Raw genomic sequence first — 25,889 nt, forward strand, 5'->3', positions numbered from 1 at the left:
TGAAGTTCCAAAAGTTGTATTCAGAGAACACAATTTTATAAAGACTGACAGTTTAATTAAGACAAAAAAAGCAAAAACATTTATATGTGGTGACGATTTAAACAACACGAGACTTTAAGGTGAACAGCCTTCTGACAGTCATCAACACTAAAAGGATGAAAGACCCTGCTTTCTACAAAAAGCACGATGTGAAATTTAGGAAAACATTACTAAATGTGGCATAATTTAAAAAAAAAAAGGCCCCAAAGAAAAACAAATATTTATTTTTTGAGAAACAGTATTTCTCAATGTCAAACTAAGTGATGTTTATATCATTATAATCAACATAATTATTTTATCTTTTGGCTTCCAGATGGAATTTTAGAAAATACTTGCAAGAAAACAGTTCTGAAAGTGCTTCCTCTTAAGTTCTTTGGTACCATTTGGTCATTTTGATAGTTATCAATCCATTAAGTAGGTACTTTAACGCATACGTATCAACAAAAATGCAACAAGAAGTACAAATGTTTAGAAAACCACAATTGAAGAATATATTTTATTTTTGACCTCACGGAAAACAGAACTCTAAAATTTTACTTGTGTTTCTGTGACAAAGATGTCTGTACTGACTACAAGAACGTCGCTAACTAGATTTAAAGAAATGTTACATAAAACATCCCTTTTTGATTATTAGAATAACTGTCCTATGTACTTTTTCTTAAGTAGAAGAGGCAAGTTTCAGCTTGAAAAAAGGATAATTTTGAATTTCATAAAGTCATACTCTTTTGTGCCTTCTGATTCAGCGAGTGTCAGCATCTAGAATTTAATGTCAGTTGCAGAATGTTAAGGATTATTCTTTTATTTCAGCTAATTTTCTTCCTGCAGCATTTTCTCTATCTCCTTATCCCAGTTTTCATCTCGTTTCTCTGATTCTGTCACCACTTCGTATTCTTGAAGTTCCTGTTGTAGTTCCTTCTCCCAATCTGCAGAATCCTCTAAAAGAAACAAATGAGAAAAAAAAAAAAAAAGATTCTGAATTTTTAATGCCAGTCTTAACAATGCAGTCCACCATAACTACCTGTGTAAGTCCTACCATGGAAATATTTACTGTGTCAGCCTTCAGCACTGTGTGCGCTCAGAAAAATTGAACAGATTTTTAACTAATATGATTAGAAAGATAAACTTATTAAATGTAGAAGCAAAGGTATCAGATGTTGTAAGTTTTGCATGTTATTTTTCTTTACCTAGGCCTCTGATTTTCCTTCTATTTAAATGGATAATTGATAATTAATATTTGGTCGCAAATTAATTTTTACCACTACCAATGATGATGATGGTAGCAAAAACAGCTAACATTTCTCGAGCACTCACTCAGCCAGGCCTAGGGCTAAGTGCTCTCTACATATCACTCTTTTCATCCTTAGAACAATACGTGGACCAAAGATACAGTTATACACATTTGACAGATGGGGAAATGGAGGCTTATAGGTTAAGTGACTGGCCCAAGGTCACACAGCTTGACAGTGACAGACATACGGATGGAACCACATCTGCAGGGCTCCACAGTCTGTGCTTAGTGGTCTCCCACGAGTGGCAAAAGACACCAGGACCTGAAGTCAGGCAGTCTCTCGCCAAAGCCTGGCCCCCCCATGTGGGTTCTACCTGACCTCTCACACCGGTGAGATTTAGAGCTGCAACTTGCCACTTGGACGCTCAATATACGGGTGTATGCAAATACATATAGGATAAGGCATCTGCTATGTAGTGTTATAAAACAGCCAGAAAACAAACCAGCTATTTAAAAAGTAAAAGCTAAAAGTCATTTTCATCTTGTAAAAATAAACCTTAAACTTAGTACCTATAGAGAAAAGAAAAACCAAATGTTTTCAATTTTTTATAGCAGTGACCATGTTGCATAGCAAAACACCGATTTCATGAATATTAGGTGCTTACTGGCTGCTAAGCTCTACTTTAGGTGCTGTAGGGGATAAAAAGACAAGGTGTACCTGCCCTTGAGGAACTTACAATTTAGCTGGGGGGCCAAGACAACTAACATATGAAAGAATATTAAGTGGTCCAAATTATCACTAGGGCAGGGATTCAAAGAAAGAATAGCTTGCCCGGAACGGCCAGCCAATGCCACGGGAATCCTGACCAGGCTTCCTTCCAGTCTCCGTGGGCTCTCTGCTACTAGTCGTCACCAGCAAGGGAAGCAGGGCACAGTCTGCTCGAGCTACTGCCTGCTGCACGCGGGGCGCGTGCCCGCCTTCCTTCCGCGGTGGCCAGCAGCCATCGTATCAGAAAATAGATGGGGTACAAGGGGTCTGGGGGGAGCGAGCCCAGATTTTCACTTCCCCACTCGCTTCTCTTTCCCCCACCAGCCGCTTCCCCCAGCAGTTCTCTCCTGCAGAGTCCCTCTGCAGTGTGCACGTGGGCAGGCGGTTCACCTCTGGGAGGTCAGCTTTCTCACCGGTGCTTTCTGCACAACAGTGGGAACAGCTGGCTTCCACGATGGTGAGTCTCTGAAGGCTTCATGAATGATGATTAACCCAAGCCTTTGCTTGTTATCTACTAGAAAGCCAGTAATTTGTCCTGATGTGCCAAAGAACGCAGTCCCATCACTTGCACTGTTTTTCTAAATTACCTTAGTTTTTAAGCTAATTTGGTTTCTTAAAGGCAGCCTACTCCTTCCCAGAAGCGATGTGCTAGTGGCACACAGCAGCTGGGAAAAGAGTCTTCTACCTACAGTATAAACCCCAGCAGGACGCAGCTTTGAAAGCAGAAGGCCGCAGGGCAGCATCTCCACGTGAAGGGGTGTGCCTGCTTTCTTGCCTGCTCCTGGCCATGTGTTCTCAGTGCTGAGACGTCTTGGAAGACTCACTTAACCTCTCTGATCTGTTTCTCCTTTCTAAGCCTCTGTGCTTAGAAGGGCAGAGGGACAGGAGATGAGGTCACGTGTGCTAGAATCCCCCTTCTAGTGGGGAACAGAGAAGCAGTTTTGATGCAAAAGTTACGACACAGTTTTGTGTATCTGCTCCAGAGTAACAATTTTCTATGGTCAGCTTCGGCACTGGGGACAGGAACGGTGATGTCGTTGGCTCTGTACCTTCCAGCGCGACTGTCTCCTCCTCTTTTTTGTCCAGCACCAGCTGCTCCATTTCCTTCCTCAGGTCCTCCTGATCTAAGTTACAGGAATCGAAGGCGTCACTGACAAACTCAGAAACACCTGGGCTGGTAGAAATCTCCTCTTCATCCTGAAATGCAACAAATGAGCTCTGGAAATGGTTTTTGAAGCGACATATAGAGACTAGAGCTCGTGTTTATGGTCATCTCACAATTTAATGCAGCCTCATTTTCATTCCCTTCCTCTGCTAGTCAGATGGTCGCTGCTCTCCACCTCCTAACCTGCACACTGGCTCGGTAACCACATGAGCTACCACCTGAATCTCTACGCTCATTCATGGTCTGGATCACTCCAATCGTTCTGTCCCATCCCTGACGAGCACATCTTGAACTACTGATGCCAGGGAATCGTCTCATGTCTCAGCTGTAGGTCCTTAACTCTTCAAGTACCGGACGCCTCTTCTTCAGAACAGATAAGACCCATATTCATAAGTAGTTTTGAAATGGTATCTGAGATAGTCAACACAGAGTTACTTCATTTCCAGACATCAGCTACTAGATATAATGTAAAACTGTATTACCTCTTGAGTTTTAAGTTGAGATTTGATTACAACAGGTGGCGTTTTGGGCCGTACTGCCTCTAAGAAGTGAGAATAAAAGAGACAAGAATTGCTTGATTCAATTCCGAATACATATTATAACAACAACTAAATTATCCACAAGCATGATCATACTAAATAATTTACAGAAATTAGCTTTTAATGTTCTGCTTTCCGTTTTTCTGCAGTAAGAACTACCCAGATGAAATCATCTCAGCCTCTTTCTTTTGGGGATCTTTTTAAAATGTATCATCATATTCAATACCCCTTATGTAAGATTTCCAGCAGGAAATAAATTTTGACTTCAGTGTTAGCAAAATGCACTGAAGAATAGTTCTGCTCTTTCTTTTAGGATAATGAGAATGAAGTTATTTATCAAGTTTTCCTTTTCTCACAAAGTAAAATGTAACGCTCAGGCACAGTGGCTCCTCTTCCTCACAGGCTGCGTCTTCTGTCTTCTCAACCTAACCACAGACGGGCTTTACTGAATCCTGTCTTAAGCCCATCTTGATACACGGGCAGTATTGGGTAAAATGGCATTTTCCAATAAAAGTAATAAAGAAGGAATACTAAAGAATGAGAGACACCTGGGATTCATATTAACATCTACATGCAAAATGCCAAATGGTACTGTGTAGAGCAGATTCATTACATTCCTCTGACCCTAAATGCAGTGTCAGGTACCTTCCTAGTGGTCCGTACAACCTGTGCCTTAGGACACATTGTTTTGTGTAATCATGTAAAATTCCATGAACGGATAAGTCTCCAGTTATAACGGGTACCTATACACAGCAGGTGTTCATTAAACGTTAAAAATGTGACACAAAATACATATCTTGTTTCAATTTTTATTATAGGTATTAAATCATTGCCGATATTATAAACCACTTTCCCCCAAAACCAGGGGTAAAACTGTCAGAATAAGGAAGAGTCATATGTGTAAGTGACTCGTGTCTAGCTCCAGGCTGGATATCTTAGCTCTGTTCTGCAGACTGGAGTACTGGGGAAATGAGCAGGCTGAATGGAAGACTGAGAAATGAAGCAGAGCAGGGAACTGAGTCAGCGGAGAACAGAAGGTATAAAAAGGGCAAGGAAAGAGATGGGAAGACGACTGGTGACGGAGGGAGAAATAAAAAGGAAGAAATAAAAAACCCAAAGAACGAGAGAAAGACAGCAAAGTAAAAGAAAGCTGGGGGAAGACGGTGAGCAGGGTCAGAGAGAGGGCAACAAGGGAAGAATGAGCATTTTCTCTGGAAAGAAAAGAACTTTCCCTAAGATGACAATGACATTTCTGGTATACACACGATGACAAGCTCATGAGAATCTCTAAATGAAGAATATTTTAAAAGTAACTCTTTTTTTTCCCACAGAGCGACATCTTCTCTGAATATACCTGTCAGTGGCAACTCATCCTCTCTGCCGTGGCCCTTCTCCTCCTTCCCGGTAGCCTGCTGCTGGGCCGCCAGAGCCGTGAGCTGGGCTGACTGCTTAATCAGGGAGACGCGGTAAAAGTAGTTCCTCCAAAACACTTCTTCCTTCACACTTTCAAAGATAAACACCACATTTGAGAAGGCATGCATAGTGTGTGCAGCGTTTAGCTGTTGCAGTGGAGGTGGGAACAGATGACTTTTAGGGACATTTTCAAATCTGAATGAGGCTCAAACGAAATTCTCATTGGCTTTTGAACTGAAAGCTGAATAACAGGATAAAGAGAATAGCTACCTTCTCCACAGCAGCAAAAGACAAGTTTATAGAACACTAATGAAACCTCAGTGTTTCTTGGTATTTTAATACCAACACTGCCCTCAGCAGAGGAAAACAGGGTACTGCTTTCAAAGCACCATGAGCAACCTGGGAGACGGAAGCAAAGCACCATGAGCAACCTGGGAGACGGAAGCAGAGCCGGGGCTCCTCCGACTGTCTGCTGTTTGCCGAAGGATTAAACGCTTTCAAGCAGTGAGAATAAAGTATTGTAGGTGTTGCTCTTCATGAGAGGAAATGTCTGGTAGCTTGCAAATAACCAGCAATCAGTAACAGTTAGCAATGAGGTGGAAGATGGTTGATAAAAAAGACTGAAGGCAGTTCAACCTGAGAACTCTCAGTGGTTCTCAAACCTGGCTGCACATTAGAGTCACCTGGGGTGGGGCGTTGGCGCCCAAGAGGGGTAAGGTAAGTATCCATACGGGGGCGGCCTGGAATGGAGAGTGAGAGCCTGAGCAGAGAGAGGAGGGTGTCTGAGCTCGGGAGTGGGTGGTGGTGAAAAAGGAAGATTGGTCGCTCGCAAGGGGATTGATTGCTTAAGGAAAAATATTAAGGATAGTGGAAACCAGGTTTCTCACCATCAGAAAAGGGAGTTACAATCATGGAAAGAGAAAACTCTAGAATGATCCCTGTTGTGAAGTATCACTGTGAACACATGGTTTTCATTTGAGAGAGATGCAAACAAGTCCATGTGTGTGTTATATGAGCACACTAGCTCTGTCCACTGAGTGGGCCAAGGAAGAGTGACACCCCAATAGCCATGAGCATGCCTAATGCTTAGACTTTGCTTTCTAAACACCACTTTCCACTAAAAGGAACCAGAACTCCTTGGATAAATGGCCAATTCTAGGGTTACAGCAGGGGAAGAACACAGTGAGCCTGGAGGACTATCTCATGCCAGAAAGGAAGGGCTCAAAAAATGGTAGGGAGACTTCCCTGGTGGCGCAGTGGTTAAGAATCCGCCTGCCAATGCAGGAGACACGGGTTCAAGCCTTGGTCCGGGAAGACTCCACATGGTGCGGAGCAACTAAGCCTGCGAGCCACAACTACTGAGCCTGCGCTCTAGAGCCCAAAAGCCACAGCTACTGAGCCCATGTGCCACAGCTACTGAAGCCTGCGTACCTAGAGCCTGTGTTCTGCAACAAGACAAGCCACCGCAATGAGAAGCCCGCACACCGCAACGAAGAGTAGCCCCCGCTCGCTGCAACTGGAGAAAAGCCCACACGCAGCAACGAACACCCAACACAGCCAAAAATAAATAAATAAAAAAAAAAAAAAAAAAAAAGAATCCGCCTGCCAACGCAAGGGACGTGGGTTCGAGCCCCGGTCCTGGAAGATCCCACATGCCGCGGAGCAACTAAGCCCGCGAGCCACAACTACTGAGCCCACGTGCCACAACTAGTGAAGCCCGCACGCCTAGAGCCCGAGCTCCACAACGAGAAGCCACTGCCATGAGAAGCCCATGCACCACAACGAAGAGTAACCCCCGCTCGCCGCAACTAGAGAAAGCCCGTGTGCGGCAACGAATACCCAACACAGCCAACAATAAATAAATAAGTAAATAATAAATTAAAAAAAAATGATGGGGATGAGTCAAAAGGACACAGAAGCCAGCCTGAACAGGCTTCCACTGGCAAATACGTGATGATGTGAGCATCAAAATAAATAACGATAGCAGTGGATTATAACCATTGCATAAAACAGGACCATGAGTCCACAGAGATATACATAAATACATGAATACATGGAAAATTTGAGGAGAAATGAGATATTCACAGAACTTCAAAGTACCTCCCCAGAAAATAGTTATTAATTTCATAGAGGAAAGGAGTAATTTTATAGTTAAGAAGGCTGGCAGACACCACTTTCATCAAGTGACCAAAGTGTGGACAGTAGTGGAACAAAATGGCAATACGTGCCACCTGACAGGATGCAACAGACTCAAGGAGACTGATGAGACACTAAAACTACTGTAAATGCAACATGTGAGTCTGAAGTGGATCCTTTTGCTAAAAAGGATATTATTGGGACAAATGGTAAAACCTGAATAGGGTCTGAGAATCAGACAGTAATAAGGCATTAAGTGACCATTTCCTGATTGGGATGGTTACATTCTGATTATGTAGGAACTCTTTGTTTGTAGGAAATACACACTAAAGCTTCAGGGGTGATGGGGTATCAGACCTCAAAGGATTCATTAAAAAAGTTCTTTATACTGTACTTGCCACCATTCCATAAGTTTGTGATTGTTTCAAAATAATAAAAAAAAAACACTGATGACTGTGCTCACCTCAGAGTAATTAAGTAAAAATCTCCAAGGTGGAAGACAAAACATGACTCAACAAAAAACACCCCCCTCCCAAAACAACAACAACAATACAAAACAAGGACAGCCAAGGAACGGCTTTGGTGACCTGCGGAGGATGTGTGGATTTTTTTTTTGTGCCTCATTTTATGTTCTAAAAATGCTTTGCTAGTAGAGAGGACAAAAGGGTAGGAGAATGCCTCTCTACCCCCTGGTTTAATAGAAGGGATGCAGGTTCTTAGAATGGAAGGGAAAGTCGAGAAAGTCGAGAAAGAAAGCATGACAGAAAAAGACTTTGAAGGAGTAGAAGAAAACCAGTGAGAACAGAAAAAAAATACTGAGACTCAGGTTTGTGAATGAGGACAGGGCTGGCCTTAGACAGGACATCAGAACACGTTGTTGTCACATCTAAGAATGGTGAAGCTGGGTCAGGGAGCTAGCTTTCTAAGTGACGGAAGCAAAATGCACGATTATCTACACAAGCTAGGTCAGGTAACAAGACGATAGGCAGCTAGACACAACTCATCTTTTCTTTCATTAATTCCACCAATATTTACCGAATGCCACATGCATCAGGCCTTATGCTAGGTACTGGGGGGATTTGGGGATGAATAAGACAAGTTGTCGGCCAAAACAGATGGTCACAGGAAAAATGACCTCTTACTTGTTAAGTTCTTACTATGTGCCCAGCAGCACTTCCCATAATCATGAGGCCTCATAACTGTCTTTTTCTTTCTTTCTTTCTTTTGGCTGCTCCATGGCTTTTGGGATCTTAGTTCCCTGACCAGGGATTGAACGCAGGTAGTGAAAGTGCTGAGTCCTAAACACTGGACTGCCAGGGAATTCCCGTAACTGTCTTTTTCTCTTGGAAGTAGATCACAGGAGGAAGACCTGACTTAACAATGGTTCATAAGTTTAGTTGTGCAAACAGTAGTACACTGCAGCTGCTGGAAGAGCTAAGGAAAGCTTAGGCTGCATTAAAAAGCAACATGACAGGGCTTCCCTGGTGGCGCAGTGGTTGAGAGTCTGCCTGCCGATGCAGGGGACACGGGTTCGTGCCCCGGTCTGGGAAGATCCCACATGCCGCGGAGCGGCTGGGCCCGTGAGCCATGGCCGCTGAGCCTGTGCGTCCGGAGCCTGTGCTCCGCAACGGGAGAGGCCAGAACGGTGAGAGGCCCGCGTACCGAAAAAAAAAAAAAAAAGCAACATGACACACTACGGTGTGCTGTTCTGCAATGAGACAGCACATCATATTCACTTAGGGGAACTCACTTTCACAGGTTAATGCCCTGGATGGTGACGGGGTACAGAGACTAGGACACCTGGGGACCAAATGAAGGAACTAGGATTGACTGTTTACCGACATACGTTCAAGGGTCTTAAACCCTAACATCACAGCTATACAAAACTGAGATTAGCCTTCCCAGGAGGTAGTGGGCTGCCTGAATATTTTCAAGGTCAGGTTTTTTTAAAAAAATTAATTAATTAATTTATTTTTGGCTGCATTGAGCCTTTGTTGCTGTGTGCAGGCTTTCTCTAGTTGCGGACAGTGGGGGTTACTCTTCGTTGCAGTGCGTGGGCTTCTCATTGCGGTGGCCTCTCTTGTTGCGGAGCATGGGCTCTAGGCACGCAGTAGCTGTGGCATGAGGGCTCAGTAGTTGTGGCTCGCAGGCTCTAGAGCGCAGGCTCAGTAGCTGTGATGCACAGGCTTAGTTGCTCCACTGCATGTGGGATCTTCCCAGACCAGGGCTCGAACCCGTGTCCTTTGCATTGGCAGGCGGATTCTTAACCACTGCACCACCAGGGAAGCCCTCAAGGTCAGTTTTAATTCTGACCTCTATGAAATGTCCAAAATAAAACAGGAATACTATCTCTCTACAGTGATCAAGGGCAATGTCTGCTCTCTTAATAACATCTGGACTGTTTTCTTTTCCAGAGTCTCTCCCTCTTGATGTAAGAGGAAGCGATCACAGGCACACTGCAGAGATATTCGGTTGCCCTACGGAGAGAGTCACAAAGCAGATGACACACTAAAGGTTCTGAGAAGTCCTATGATAAAGAAATCCATCGGCTGTAGCAACGCCCAAACGTTAATCTGACCACATATACCTTCATGGACTATTTTAAAGTATTCGTATGCTGTGAACACCTTCTGGGAAACAATGGGCACGTCACAGCTTGAGGTTGGAAAGACTTGTGACTTCCCTACTGTCATCAGTGGGAAGGCCTCAGAGGGTGCCCCTGTGACACCAGCAAGGGCCTTGTCTGGTGCTAGCACTGCTGTCACAGGGAAGTGCTAACACACTAAAAGGCATTTTGAAATACAGAGCAAGTGTTTGTTTTGTTTTCTAAATTGTTCCTGGTTAATGATGGCTTCTACTCAGAAAAAGTGTCCCAAGGCTTCCCTGGTGGCTCAATGGTTAAGAATCTGCCTGCCAGTGCATGGGACACGGGTTCGAGCCCTAGTCCTGGAATATCCCACATGCCGTGGAGCAGCTAACCCCGTGTGCCACAACTACTGAGCCTATGCTCTAGAACCCATGAGCCACAACTACTGAGCCCACGTGCCAAAACTACTGAAGCCCATGCCTAGAGACCGTGCTCTGCAACAAGAGAAGCCACCGCAATGAGAAGCCTGCACACCGCAAGGAAGAGTAGCCCCCACTTGCCACAACTAGAGAAAGCCCGTATGCAGCAACGAAGACCCAATACAGCCAAAAATAAATAAATTAATTAATTAAAAAAGAAAAAAAAGAAAAAATGTCCCAAATGATACAGGTTGTACTTCTGTATGTCAGGAAGGAAAAGTCCAGAAGTCTTATATTTGTATGTGATGGCTCATTTTTGTTTTGTTTTAATATGGAAATTTCAACAAAAGTAGAGAAACTAGAACAATGAACCCTCATGTACCTGTGACCTAACTTCAACACTTACCAGCATTCTGCCAACCACGTTTCAAAACCTATGCCCCTCTCCCCTGCATAAATGCTTTTCTTTGGGTGGGGTTGGAATATTTTAAGGCAATGCCAGGCATCATGTCCTTTCATCCATAAATACTTCAGTAAATATTCCTAACAGATAAAGACTCATAAAAAATAACCCTAATTTCTAAATCTTCCCTAACAGAATAAGCAGTAGGAAACTGGAATTATATTACTCAATGGGCAGTTTTTGTAGCTGGTGAGAAAACAAAAATACTATTTGCCAAATATCAATTCTCCAAAGCTTAAAAGAAATCTAAAATTACTGGCAGCAGCGAGAGGGAATGCAGAATTGGCAATAACCAAAACTACATGCCTGCCACGAGCACCCCAGGCCACACATCTGAGTGCCTCAGGGCCTCTGGACAGTCCTGAGAAACCGGCAGAGCCCAACGTGCGGCTTGGGGTGATTCGAATGGTTTTCGAGTTGCGGGAGCGCATCTGACCCCAGAGCTTTGCCACTCTTCTCTCAAAGGCAGCCCGTGGAGGCAGGAGGCACCGGGCGGCTCTGAAGGCTGGTGCCGAGGCCCCAAGGAGCGGTGAGACAGCCAGGGACTGAACTCCCGCACAGCAGAGACCGGGAGCCCAGGGCTCTGCACTTAGGGACAGTTGGTACAGCTGAGAACGGGGGCACATGGCTGTACTGAAGCTGCAGGGCTCAGGCTCTCCCCACTGTTTGGCCTACAGCCAGGCTAGAGGCCGAGGAGTCCTCTAGGGGAAGCCACCCGGCCCAGGGCTACTGAGCCGCTCTGCCCAAATGGCCCTGGTGAGCACACAGTCCCAAAGGACGGGTAAGAAAAGCCTGCAGCATGAACCACAGAGCCAGCCCAAATCCAAGATGCAGGGAAAGAGCATAGCGAAAAGGGTATCTCAAGAAAGCCAGACTTCATGTCCTCAGAGAACAGTAATACAACATCATACAACAAGAAGAGAGAGTCATAAAACAGGAACAGTCACGGAACACCAAAGACCGCTGACTTTAAAAATGGGGCAGATTCAAAAGAAGGCACTGGAATTAGAAAAGGTGAGGAAGAACCCATGGTGGCAGAGGGGAAGGGAGGTGGCCTCTGCTGATGGTCATGTCACAGAAGTCAGGATGCATGTGCTGAAGCTTAATGGACAAGCAGAGATCTGCAGAGGGAGAAGCCTCGGGTGGGAAGCAGAACAAGACTGCTGCTGCCAGAGAGCAGAGCCTGAGTGGAGAAAAGGCAGCGGCCAGGTCCTGATGGGCCTCAGGAGACCTTAATTTTATTCAGGAGGGCATGGGCACTTCTGCTGTTTTTATAGGAAAATTTGTTCTACCTTCTAACTGGGGAAGAAGAGCACATATCATCTGGACCCCAAAATTCCCAAAAAGTCCACCCTGAGTTTTGATTCTATGGCACCCTACGTGGGGGGTGGGGTTGGGAGGGTGCTGCTGAAGGGCCGCAGAGCCCCTTTTCACAAAGAGTGTCTGAGAGCATCCTGGCCCCCATCCCATGCTTCTTCTCCGATACCCGGTACATGACCAGGGCCATACATGCCACTCTGGCTCGAGAGCCCACTGCTTACAGTTTAGGAACAAGGGCAAATCTCATCCTGCTCAGGAGCTCGTCCTCTTGGAGCATGACCAGGGCGACAGGGTACATCTGATCAAAGTCAAAGTTAAACTGCACGCCGGCTGGAGGGTCACGAAGGAAGTTCCTCTTGTCCTTTCAAAAAAAGAGGAAAAACATGGGGAAAACCATAGACTGCAATTAATAAGTAATAACACATCAGTGATCTGACACACTGAATTCTCCTAAATGCTTTAGCCGCAAAGTACACTGAGCTGTCATTAACCTGCTTGCCTTAGAGAGAGTGGAGAATGACCAATCCTTTCATATATTCTTTAACAGTTTCAACTGGAGAGAGCACCGTGGGAGGCCTACAGCCAGGCCCGAGGCTGAGGAGTCCTCTGGGGGAAGCCACCTGGCCCACGGCTACTGAGCCGCAAACAGCCCTTTGGGCAGGGTAGCAAGTGTTCAGCCAAGGCTCGGCAAGGGAACCAACAATGAGACTTTCCCCTGCCTGGCCATGATCTGCGGAGAAGTGTCACTGAGTCTTTCTCAGTCACCATTGCATTCCCAGGGCATTTCTTGCCAATCAGACATGAAAAAGAAATGAAAGGAATCCAAATTGGAAAGGAAGAAGTAAAACTGTCACTGTTGGCAGATGACATGATACTATACATAGAAAATCCTAAAGATGCCACCAAAAAACTACTAGAGCTCATCAATGAATCTGGTAAAGTTGCAGGATACAAAATTAATATACAGAAATCTGTTGCATTTCTATACACTAACAATGAAATATCAGAAGGAGAAATTAAGAAAACAATCCCATTTACCATCACATCAAAATGAAAGAAATACCTAGGAACAAATCTAATAACTAAGGAGGTAAAAGACCTGTACTTGGAAAACTATAAGACAATGATGAAAGAAACTGAAAACGACACAGATGGAAAGATATACCATGTTCATGGATTAGAAGAATTAATATTGTTAAAATAACCATACTACCCAAGGCAATCTACAGATTTAATGCAATCCCTATCAAAATACCAATGGCATTTTCTGCACAACTAGAACAAATAATTCTAAAATTTGTACAGAAACACAAAAGACCCTAAATGGCCAAAGCAATCTTGAGAAAGAAGAATAGAGCTGGCTCATGCTCCCTGACTTTAGACCATATTACAAAGCTACAGTCATCAAAACAGTATGGTACTGGTACAAAAACAGACATCTAGATCAATGGAACAGAATAGAGAACCCAGAAATAAACCCATGCACTTATGGTCAATTAATCTATGACAAAGGAGGCAAGAATATACAATTGGAAAAGACAGTCTCTTCAATAAATGGTGCCGGGGGGACTTCCCTGGTAGCGCAGTGGTTAAGAATCCACCTGCCAACACAGGGGACATGGGTTCGAGCCCTGGTCTGGGAAGATCCCACATTCCATGGAGCAACTAAGCCCATGCGCCGCAACTACTGAGCCTGAGCTCAAGAGCCCACAAGCCACAACTACTGAGCCTGTGCGCTGCAACTGCTGAGGCCCACGCGCCTAGAGCCCGTGCTCAGCAACAAAAAGAAGCCACCGCAGTGAGAGGCTCGTGCACCGCAACGAAGACTGGCCCCTGCTCACCGCAACTAGAGAGAGCCCGCGCACAGCAATGAAGACCCAACGCAGCCAAAAATCAATCAATCAATAAATAAATGGTGCTAGGAAAAATGGATAGTTACATGTAAAAGAATGAAATTAGAATATTTCCTCATACCATATACAACAATAAACTCAAAATGGATTAAAGACCTAAATGTAAGACCATTAAACCCTAAAACTCCTAGAAGAGAACACAGGCAGAACAGTCTTTGACATAAACCACAGCAATACTTTTGGATCTGTCTCCTAAGGCAAAGGAAACAGGAGCAAAAATAAATGGGACCTAATTAAACTTAAAAGCTTTTGCACAGCAAAGAAAACCATTCACAAAATGAAAAGACAACCTACTGAATGGGAGAAAATATTTGCAATATATTAAAAAATGGGCAGAAGACCTGAATAGACATTTTTCCAAAGAAGACATAGAGATGGCCAACAGGCACATGAAAAGATGCTCATTATTGCTAATCATCAGAGAAATGCAAATCAAAATCACAATGAGATATCAACTCACACCTGTCAGAATAGCTTTCATCAAAATGACCACAAATAACATTGGAAAGGATATGGAAAAACGGGAACCCTCGTACACTGCTGATGGGAATGTAAATTGGTGCAGCCACTGTGGAAAACAGTATGGAGGTTTCTCAAAAAACTAAAAATAGAGCTACTATTTTTGGCTGCATTGGGTCTTCGTTGCTGCGGGCGGGCATTCTCTAGTTGCGGTGAGCGGGGGCTACTCTTTGTTGCAGCTCACGGGCTTCTCCTTGTGGTGGCTTCTCTTGTTGCGGAGCATGGGCTCTAGGTGCCCAGGCTCAGTAGTTGTGGCTCACGGGCTCCAGAGCGCAGACTCAGTAGTTGTGGTGCACAGGCTTAGTTGCTCCATGGCGTGTGGGATCTTCCCAGACCAGGGCTCAAACCTGTGTCCCCTGCATTGGCAGGCGGATTCTCAACCACTGTGCCACCAGGGAAGTCCCAAGTGAATTATTCTTCATGCTGCTGCACTCAGGCTTAGGTTAAGATACCTTAAACTAAGGGTTAGTGAATTCACAATCCATTAAGAGGTACAGTCAACACAGTGACAAAATAAAATGCGTCATACAAACATTTTATCATTAATATATTAAAACTGGAGTCTCATTAAAAAGAAATCCAGGAATTCCCTGGCGGTCCAGTGGTTAGGACTCGGTGCTTGTGGGGCCTGAGTTCAATCCCTGGCTGGGGAACTAAGATCCCACAAGCTGTGCAGTGTGGCCAAAAGAAAAAAAAAAAAAAAAGAAATCCAACCCAAGACTGTGTTAGAGAAAACATCCCCATCACAGAAGACCCTTATATGGCCCATGACTGCATGGTCAGTACATAATGTGGACATTCTGAGTGGGCAGCACTGTGAACCTCCAGCGCACCAGTACCTACTATGCCCAACCTGGAAGAGCTCTGACAGAGTCCATGTTTCTCTTGGACCAGTTCTCTTCAGTTAGTCAAGAAGTAAACAAAATGAAAGATCCAAGGGCAAACAAAGCTTTCCTGGATTAGGCAAATTTCCTAGGGAACGAGGTCGGTTTTGAACTCCTGAGATGGAGCAGGACTCACACTGATTAACATATAAAGGAATGTCTCCAAACCACCCCGTTTCCCACAGACTGAGCATAATCAAGGCAAAAGGCTGTTGTTTTGGATCACTCAAACAATTAAGACTGATTGTTGTTATTCGATTTCTTTTTTTTCTTAAACAGCTTTTTTGTTTGTAAATATGATACACATCCATTTTTTGAAAATTCAGAACACCAAAGAAAAACACAGTCAAAAATCCCAATACCCACAGACAACCGTAGTAAGATATTTCCTCAAACACCCTCCTGGATGCGTGTCTCTCTGCAAACACGCACGTGTCTGTGTGAATACAACATCTGTTTTTCCTTTCCACTCAAGAATCGTGAACGTCTTTCCATCTCCAATGTAGCTATGTCTACCCTGAATGAGCCATAATTTACTTAACCAGGCCCACTTCAGTAGTCATTTAGATTGGTTCTAATCTTTCCTTATAGAGAACCGTGCAAGTAACATTACTTTACACTTTTTATTCCCTTCTAAAGTGACCTTTTTAGACTGAATTCCTGGAAGTGGGCTTTCTAATGCAACAGTATGATGATTTTGCCACAGATCGCCCAAACTCTCCTCCAGCAGACGGCAGCAGTTTATACTGCACTAATAGCGGCAGTTTCATCTCATTTTGCTCATATTGGATTTTAACAATATTTTTGGTTTCTGATAATTCCTACACTAATAAGGCAAGAACAATTCTGAGCCTAAATGGATTTTATTTTATTATTATTTTTTGGCTGTGCCACACAGCTTGTGGGATCTTAGTTCCCCAACCAGGGATCAAACCCGGGCCCTCGGCAGTGAAAGCGTGGAGTCCTAACCACTGGACCGCCAGGGAATTCCCCCTCAATGGCTTTTAGTTATTTTACCTTCCAAAATAAACATTTCAAAGCCTGAAGTTGTCCCAATCATGTTTCACCTGGGTTTCTACACCGGCCTCCTAATGGGCACCTGTCTCCAGTCCCATTTCTCCCATCCCAAGAAAAACATATTTTACCTATGACTACAATCCTTCAATGACTCCTTGCTGCCTTTAAGATAAAACCTACAGCTTCCCTGGTGGCGCAGTGGTTGAGAGTCCGCCTGCCGATGCAGGGGACGCGGGTTCGTGCCCCGGTCCGGGAAGATCCCACATGCCGCGAAGCGGCTGGGCCCGTGGGCCGTGGCCGCTGGGCCTGCGCGTCCGGAGCCTGTGCTCCGCAGCGGGAGAGGCCACAACAGTGAGAGGCCCGCATACCGCAAAAAAAAAAAAAAAGATAAAACCTAAACTTAACAGAATGGTATGATAACGTCCTCATGACCTCTGCCTATCTACTTCTTCACCTGCATCCTACAGTCCAGTCAAACACAAATGCTCGCGATACCCCCTACCTTAATGCCAAACCCGGCCTCACGTCCCCCAAACATCCACACACTCTCCTAAGACTCAACTCAGCTCCAGTGCCGTCACTTCTGGGAAGCTTCCTTGGGCCCATCCTTTTCCCGCTCCACAATAAATGAGATGTTCCTCTCGCTGCGCGTCCTTAGCGTCCTGTATTACATTCCTCATTCCAGGGAATAATCCTGTATGTGCGTTCATCGAGCAGCTCTCTAGCAAGCCTACGGGCTCCTGCAGGGTGGATCTCATTTATCTCAAGTCCTAGGAGAAGGCTTGGCCTACAGCAGTTACTAAATTCGGTCTGCTGAATTGAGTTCTCACAAGTCTCTAGTGACAAATGTACTATCAACTTCTTTTCATGTATTATGTGGCCCTATGTGGCCCTCCAATATAAACAGCTTAAAGGGTTACTCTGCTATACACTCTGAAGTGTCCCAAACTAGTGCCTGGTAAGTTAGAGAATGTCAGGCAACTCCGGCAGAGACTGCTAACCGTCTCCCAGTATCCATTTCTACCTTCCTTTCTTTCAGGATCACAACTCTGAGTTCCAGCTGGGCATGTGGCCACACAGCCAGAGACCGGATTTCCAGGCTCCCTGGAGTACAGGGGTGGCTGTGTGTCTAAGTTGTCAAAGGGGTGTGTGCCTGAGTGATAAGTGCAGTTTGCGGGTCTCGTCCTTCAGGTGGTCTGGTACAGCCACCTCTTTCCCACTTCCCACAGGCTGGAACACAGTCATGCACACCATGTCCTAGGGGCTGCTTGGGAGTAAGACAAGAAGAACTTAGGTCTCTAAGTGACTTCGTTGGGCAAAGCACACCTACTGAGACCACCTACCTCTGGACTGACTGTGAAGGGGAAGGAGGGAGGGAGGGAGAGAAACTCACAGCTCATTTAACCTACTGTGTTTTTAGATCTATTACAGCAACTGAATCTATTCCTTAACACATTCAGCAGCCACCATAAAGGATGGATTGAAGACTGTTTCGAAGCCTCTGGGTCATGCCGAAATCTCAGAAGCTCTCTTGTAGGCATGCCTGAGTGCAACGTTTATTGCATCATTTATTCAGCAGATGACCATTTGGCACCTGCTATGCTCCGGGCTCCACGCCACCTGCTCAGCAGGGCACAGCACAGATGGAGTCCCTGCCTTCACGGCACTTACATTCCAGCTGGGGGCGGTGGAGCGCGGAGAGACACAAGGGTTTAGACTGCCAGGGCTCTGCGCTGCTGTACCTGGGCGTGCAGGGCTGAAAGCGTGCTGGCGGAAGGCCTCTAGGAGATGTCATCTAAGCTGAGATCTTGTGGAATGGTGCAGGGTGAGGTTCCAGGAAGAAGGGACAGCAAGTTCAAGGTACTAAAGCAGAACAAAGCTGATCTAGTTGTACATCAGAAAGCAACAGTGGCTGGAGGGCTGGCACTCAGCCCAGTGGGGCACGAGGGAGCAGTGGGCAAAGCCAGGGACCTTAGAAGCCAGCGGACGGAGTTTAGATCTTAGTCTACAAGAGATGAGACGCCACTAAAAGGGTCTGTGTAGGAGAGTGACACGAAGTGTGTTCACCATAAATGGACCCCTCTGGCTGCTGAGATGCACTTGTACTGGAAAGGGGCAAGGATGGGACAACAGTCGGGATGGGATGCCTTGGGCAGAAGACGATAGCACCAGGACCATGGTGACAGCAGTGAAGTGGACTAGAGCTATGCTCTGAACACAGCACTGTCAGGATGGGGGCGGGGGGAGGCAGGACTCAAGAAAGACTCCTTTAGAAAAAATTGGTGGATAACTGGAGTCTTTTATTCTGAGATGTAGAAGATGAGGAGAGGGACAGGTATGGGGGACAGAGGAGTTATGGGGACTTGGTTGGTATCTGACATTTACCCTCAAATGACACCGAGTCTCACTGTCAAAATTTCCTTCTGGGGATAAATAATCGGTGTGTGATGTCAGTGTCAAGTTTGGCTGTAACACGGTAAACAAAATACATGGTGTCCACAATGAACCTGGAATTGGATGCTTAGGCCTTTAAGGATTTACTAATGGGAAGAAGAAAACCTTAAAGTGCCCTGGGGCACTGGAAGGGAGGAAAAGCCCAGCTTTACACTTGTTTGTTTTCTAGACCAAGGTTCCATTTCTGACTTCGGTTAAAAAAAAAGAAAAAAAAAAAGAGTGGGTTAAAAATAAAGCTTGAAAACCACTGATATAGTAAAAAGCCTTATTCACTGCGTCCCACGCCAGGTGGGGTGCTGGATGCTGAGGACAGAGACCAAAGTCAGCCTCTGCTGAGAGTTCACAGCCCAGTGGAGACACAGATAAGAACTGAGGGTCAGGGACTTCCCTGGCGGTCCAGTGGTTAAGACTCTGCACTCCCAATGCAGGGGGTGTGGGTTTGATCCCTGGTCAGGGAACTAAGATCCCACATGCCGGACGTCCACGAAAAAAAAAAAGTGAGGGTCATATCTGAGAGTCACAGTCCCCACACCTGTACAGTGGTGGTAAAAGCCCCTACCCACCTCACAGGCATACCACGAGGCTCAAAAGGGATAGTGTGTGAGAAAGTGTTTCCTGAAACTGTCAGGTGCTACACGATTGTTAGGTGGTGTCACTCCGTTCCCTCTGAAGTCCTGAGAGAACATTTTGTGGCGCAGCATATGGAATTTTCTTTCTTTCAATTTCAGTTTCAGACAAATACATATAGTAGTTAAAGAGAAAATTTAGAATACAATCATTTCTTTCAGAACAATTAGAATGCTGTCTAGAAACTTCATGATTGCACATCTCAAAAGACTGTCTTAATAACATAAAAGAATCCTTTTAAGGCTGAAAGAATTATTTTGTGTAATAGGCTAGACTTTTCCAATAAGAGAAAGCTACCTAAGAAAAAAGCAAATTTAAAGTCAGTGAAAAAAAATGATGAAAGTTGATGTGTACATTCCTAACATCTCAAAATATTTTAAAAATTGTATAGAAGAAAAACATTCTGCTAAGGATAAAGTCATGATAGGAAGGAAGTATTTCTATACAGGGTATCACAAGATACTTACAGCTGATAGGGCCAAGATTTGTTGTTGAATTGTTTCTTCATCATTACTATCAACCCATGGTGGTACTGCTGCCTCTACAAGGTTTTTAATGGCAAAGAAGAAAAGAGAAAAACAGGTAACAAGGGTTAAACTGTGATCTGTGGATTGAAAGAATGAGAAAGCTTCCACATAACCATTTTAGCAATTTACTAATAAGTTCCAAATATGAACACTCATCACAACCTTCAGACTTAACGTATGAATCTTAGGCATGTATGCATTTGATTAAAAAATTCCTTAAATTATACAATGGAAAAATTGGGCAACGCCTTGACCAGGTGACCAAAATCAACATCACTAACGAGCGAGAGATGGCCATTGTGGGCCTCCAGATGCAATAGCCCGAGAAGGACACATCATCTATGTAGTATTCTGGCCAAGAATGAATAACCTGAATCTAATCACGAGGAAATATCAGACAAAGCCCAAATGAGAAATGGTCTAGTTAAAAAAAGGAGGGGGGAGTATTCTTCAAAAACATTAATGTCATAAAAGATGAAGAAAGGCTGTGAAAATGTTCCAGATTATAGGAGGCTAAGAGACATGACAAAAAGTGCAGTACTGTACCCAGGACTGGATGCTGTACTGAGGGGGAAAATGTATAAAGGACATTGCTGGGTCAAGTGACAAAATTAGACTATGAATATTATATCAATGTTAAATTTCCTAAAGCTGGTAACTGTACCACTGGTGATTATGTAAGAGAATATCCCTACTTCTTAGGAAATGCACACTGAATGGAACGGAAAAAAAAGACACAGAGTGAGACAGAGAACGTAAATGATAAGGCAAAGGGACTATAACAATCTAGGTGGAGGGTATACGGGTGTTCTCTGTACTACTTTTATTGTAATTTTTCTGTACATGGAAATTATTTCCAAATAAAAAGCCTTTATAAAAAGTTACTGTACTTGATTCATGACACAAAGTGATAAGGAGGTTGCAAGATAAGGGCTTAGGAACTGAGAAAAGGGTTGTCAGGAGTGAAAGCAAATGAAGAAAGAAAAGGGCAAATTGGAAGCAGTAAACAAAAGGGCTGGGATCAAATCCTCCATTAAGTCTTCAGAAGCAAAAAGCTGGGGATGCAAAGACAACTAACACGCAGCCTGCATCATCTGGGGCTCACAAGAAAGAGATGATTACAACTCAGCAGGATTATAATGCCACACGACAAACAGTAACCACCTGGAGAGGCGAGTCCCATGGAATTGAGAGACAGTGAGTGAGTGAGTGAGTGAGTGAGTGAGTGAGTGAGTGAGTGTGTGTGTGTGTGTGTGTGTGTGTGTGTGTGTGTCTGAGCAGCTCTACTGTCTGAGCAGCTCTACTGTCTGAGCCGAGGGCATGGCTAAGGCTGTGGAGCTGGGTGGTCAGCACGGAAGACAGCAAATGCAGAGGGTCCTCATATTTTTGCAGAAATAGTGCCTTTTACTATTCTTCAAAACTCAAATGGAAGACATATCCTATTGGGTACCAACTGATAGAAAAGTTATCTGCATGGATGGATGGATGGACACATGGACAGGCATCTGGTTCATTCTTTGGCTCATCCTAAACAAGCAAATGGTGGCAATTATAATCCAAATTCTGTTAATTATAAGGTAAAATTAACATATTCTCATACTTTTTAAAAAGTTAGGGTAAAGCCCCTTCAAAACTTTTTTCTTACACTGTTTAACATTTTGGTCTCCATTTTCAGTCTATTCACCTTGGGCAGCCTCTACTCGTGCCCCTTACCCTAGAATAATGAGGTCCTCCCAAGGCCCAAGCTACTGGTATGGAGGAGACACCCCCCCATCTCCCTGTTCCTCTAAGATGGTTCTTTTTAGGGTGACCAATAACCTCCTGCTTGCCCAATCCCATGGATATTTCTTAGTTCTTTTCTCCCTAGGCCAGTTTCCTTATCTGGAAAATGGAAATAATAGGAAGTACTTCAGAGAGTTACTGTGACCGTTAAGGGAAGTGATGCACGTGCCTTTCCTCATGGCCACTGTAAATGGAACTCACCTGACCTTGCTGTCCTTGAAATTCTTCCCTCTCTGTGCTTTCATTGCTTTTCTCTCCTAGCTGTTCTCTCTCTCAAGTAAATGGGCACTGGTTTTAACGGCAGATGTGTTTCATCACTTACTAGCTGAGCAACCTTCAGCAAATTACTTAACCTTGCTGATCCTTCCTTTTATTGAAGGAGATGTTGTATATAAAGTGCCCAGCAGGCTCTCAGAAACTGCCGACTCCTTCCATTCTTCCCCGTCCCCTCAACACTGGAGATCTCTACTCAGCACTGTTCACGCTGGACACGCTCTTCACTGAGAAGCTCACCTACTCTCATGGTTTTTACATGACTTGACTAACAATCTGCATCAGCAGACAGAATTCTCCTCCATGCTTCAAACAGGACTAAACTGCTGCTGAACCCCATTCCATTAATTTAAAGCGGTGCTGCCCAACAGAACTTTCTGCAGTGATGGAAATGCTCTATATCTGCACCGTCCAACATGGGAGCCACTAGCCCTATGTAGTGATCAGGCACTTAAAATGTGGCTAGTGCGACTGAGGAATGGATTTTCCCGATATGCCACCTTTGTTCCCTTCCTTGACTTTGTACATGTTCCTCTCACCAGATGTCTAATAAGCACCTCAAGCAATTCCATTCCTGGGTATATATCTGAAAAAAACAAAACCACTAATTCAAAAAGATACATGCACCCTTATATTCATTGCAGCGCTATTTACAGTAGCCAAGACATGGAAGCAACCTAAATGTCCATCAACAGATGAATGGATAAAGAAGATGTGGTGTATATATATATACTCATATATGTGTATGCACACACACACACACACACAGGAATACTACTCAGCCATTAACAATGAAATTCTGCATTTGCAACAACATGGATGGACTTGGAGGGCATTATGCTAAGTGAAATAAGTCAGACAGAGAAAGACAAATACTGTAGATCACTTATATGTGGAATCTAAAAAATACAACAAACTAGTGAATATAACAAAAAAGAAGCAGACTCACAGATAGAGAGAACAAGCTAGTGGTTACCAGTGGAGGGGGGAGGGGCAATATAGGAGAAGGGGTAAAAAAAGGGTTATTATGGGATTATACAAAATCAAGTGTGTGAAACTTTTGAAAACTGTAAAACACTAAAGAATTTAAAGAATCTTTCGCTCAACTAAAAAAAAAAAGTGAACCTGCCTCCAAATCTTTCACCCCCACTCCTTCCACAGTTCCCATCTCAGAGGCACCAACGAGCTCCTATACCAAGTCTCTGAGCCAGGGTCAACTTTAGTGCTTCCCACGAATCACTAAGTTATGCTAACCTGTACAGTACTTTATTTGTCCCAAAGAGCTACTTCCCACTTTTGAGTACTTAGGAGCAACAATGCCTGATGGGAACTTACCACAGGACTAACTAGTTCTGTTTGAATCTGTGGTACTGCTCAAACAAACTTAAGTATTTTACACTACTTTTGCCAAATTCAAATACATGAGGCCAGTTTTGTGTCTGCACACCACCAAACAGTAAAAGCAGGCATTTTGAGATCTTGCAACTGCAAACATTTAAATAAGCATTTGTCAGTAAAGAAATGTATTGAGTAAGTTCCCAAACTCCCCGTGACTTTTCACGGCCCTCTGTCACTTCCCTGGAAAGCTCTTTTGTTTTTTCTTCTGAACAGAATGGGAAGGGAGCCAACATTTGCTAAGTGCCTATTAGGTGTGCATCAGACACTGTGCTGGACCTGTAATAAAATAAGAAATAAAAGCTCACTCTTTCTCTGTCAGAGCCAGCTCCCCAGAAGGGCTACCTCACCCACCATCATAGCCGCCAGGAACTATTTCCTTCCTTCCTTTAAACCCTGAAGGTTTATAGGTTTGTCCCCACTAGTCTTTGTGCTACCTGAAAGATGAGGGCGTAACTTAGACATTTTTGTATTCTCAGAGCCTTAGCGGGGTGTCTAGCACATAACCGGTGTTCAATAAAATTTGGCAGGCGAGTAGGTCACGTATAAACCTGTACCATACCTGATTTTTTGGTATGCTGCTCCTCAACAAATTTTTTCTGTTCCTTCTGAAAATCTCCTATAATTGTCTGTTAAAAAATACATACAGTTATATTACTTTTAAAAGCTTATTATTAGATAAGAATTACGTTCAAGACTTGTGAAGTCTATTTGAGATATTTTATTCATTTTCTTCAAACAAAGAGACTAAAAAAGTGATACTTCTTCCCTTTCCCAATAAGAGGGGATCTTCGACATTTCCGAACTCTAAGTGTTCAGCTGCCTTTATGACAGATGATCTTTTCAAATGCAAAAATAAAATGAGTTAAAAACTGAATTTTTGTTTTATTCCATAAAACAATAAAAGACAGGTCAAATCTCATTCTAACAAATAGTACACACAACGAAAATATCTAAATAATAAGCTATCTAAAGTTTAACTGATGACCTCCTTAGTTCAAATAGTTACCAACATAAATGAAATTCCCTAGGCCTGTACCCCACCACTGCAAACAATGAACAAACTCACCCCTTAGTGTCTTAAAAGGGTTGTTCCTATTGGTCTAGGACTTTTAAAACTTACCCAAATGATACAAAGGCATAAATGTATTCTGAAATCGTTATAGTTGAAAATTAAACTCACAATATGAAAAGCTTACTATTACCCAAAAGTATCAATGTATTTTAGAATATATTAAAACAAAAACAAAGGTTATTTAAATCAGGTAACTTATAGCTACTTATTATACAAAAAAGAGAGAAAAAACCCCAAGAATGTGATATTTATCAGAATATGATACCCTGCTTGGGTTAATAAAGTTCGTAAGAAGAAGGGACGATTATATTAGCTGCTAATGAATTTCATAAACTTCTATTTCCAAAAGATATTTAAATGTACCTTATCAATGATGTCATCTATCTTTCCTTCTTCTACTGATTTCTTTATTGTTTGTGCTGTTTCAGCAACTGATTCAGTTATCTTTTTTGTAGCAGCAGTTGCAAAGTTAAATAGATAGTCTGCAAAGAATAAAAAAGAGTCTATGCTCCATTCCGGTACAGTGGTTATTGTATTTGTGATTTCTCCCTTAATAAGTGCTTGTAAGACTCTTAAACCGTAGGGCATGTTCCTTGTTAATGAGGACTTGAAACAATGAGCGAGAAGCACTGACAGTACTCCACTTTCTCAGTGGACAGGCCATCCATACTGGGCCTTTAATTCATTGCTTTCAAAGACTGTTAGCATAGTCCCCAGTTCACCCCAGTAGCTGTTTCAAACTTATCTTGCCCTTCTCCAGTCTCTAGTTCTAACTTATCTCAGCAAGTTATCTCCCCGCCTACTTTACAATAAGATCAAGGCTACTTTTTACTTTCTTTCCTTCCTAGACCCTAAGTATCCCATCTTTATTTTCTCCTTCCCTCTTGATCAAAAAAGAAGGAAAAAAGCCCCTCCTCTCCTAGATTAACTCATCCCATGATAAATCTGGGGGATTTTTTAATAAATAGAAATCTTGGCAAGCCCTAATATAAATCTCTTCACTAATAATAAGCAAATATATAGAACGAAATTCAAACCGGAACATACGAACTTCACAAGACAAAACGAAAACACAAAATTAACTTTTCTAAAGACCTGAAAAGACATTTGTATCAAGGCTCTTTTTGCACTATGATATGAAGGTGTATTTCTAGACAAACATCATTTCAAAGTCCACATTCTACAGAATCTGGGCTGCAGGAAGCGACCTCAGGCAGGTTGTAGTGGGGGATGCTCCGGGCAACTGGCCTTCAAATCTCATCCCACAGAAAATGCTCCGTAAGTTAGGGCAGACTTGCCTCTGCTACTTGCCCGTGCTGAGGGGGCAGGTGGGCTGACTCACAAC

At 43.6% G+C, this 25,889-nt stretch overlaps 1 protein-coding gene across 1 annotated transcript in view; it reads right to left on the reverse strand.

Moving 5' to 3' along the window:
* SYAP1 (synapse associated protein 1) overlaps nucleotides 1-25,889 on the reverse strand; it is a 31,986-nt gene continuing 6,097 nt past the window's right edge. Inside the window, exons 2-9 of the mRNA XM_067724055.1 lie at nucleotides 24,908-25,026; nucleotides 24,032-24,098; nucleotides 19,960-20,033; nucleotides 12,300-12,439; nucleotides 5,095-5,243; nucleotides 3,684-3,742; nucleotides 3,086-3,233; nucleotides 1-974 (exon numbers count right to left, since the gene is read on the reverse strand). Of these exons, the coding sequence (XP_067580156.1) occupies nucleotides 847-974; nucleotides 3,086-3,233; nucleotides 3,684-3,742; nucleotides 5,095-5,243; nucleotides 12,300-12,439; nucleotides 19,960-20,033; nucleotides 24,032-24,098; nucleotides 24,908-25,026 (884 nt within the window). The 3' untranslated portion in view covers nucleotides 1-846. The remainder of the gene's footprint in view (nucleotides 975-3,085; nucleotides 3,234-3,683; nucleotides 3,743-5,094; nucleotides 5,244-12,299; nucleotides 12,440-19,959; nucleotides 20,034-24,031; nucleotides 24,099-24,907; nucleotides 25,027-25,889) is intronic.

Source organism: Pseudorca crassidens, chromosome X (assembly GCF_039906515.1).
Source record: "Pseudorca crassidens isolate mPseCra1 chromosome X, mPseCra1.hap1, whole genome shotgun sequence".
Lineage (NCBI taxonomy): Eukaryota > Metazoa > Chordata > Mammalia > Artiodactyla > Delphinidae > Pseudorca > Pseudorca crassidens.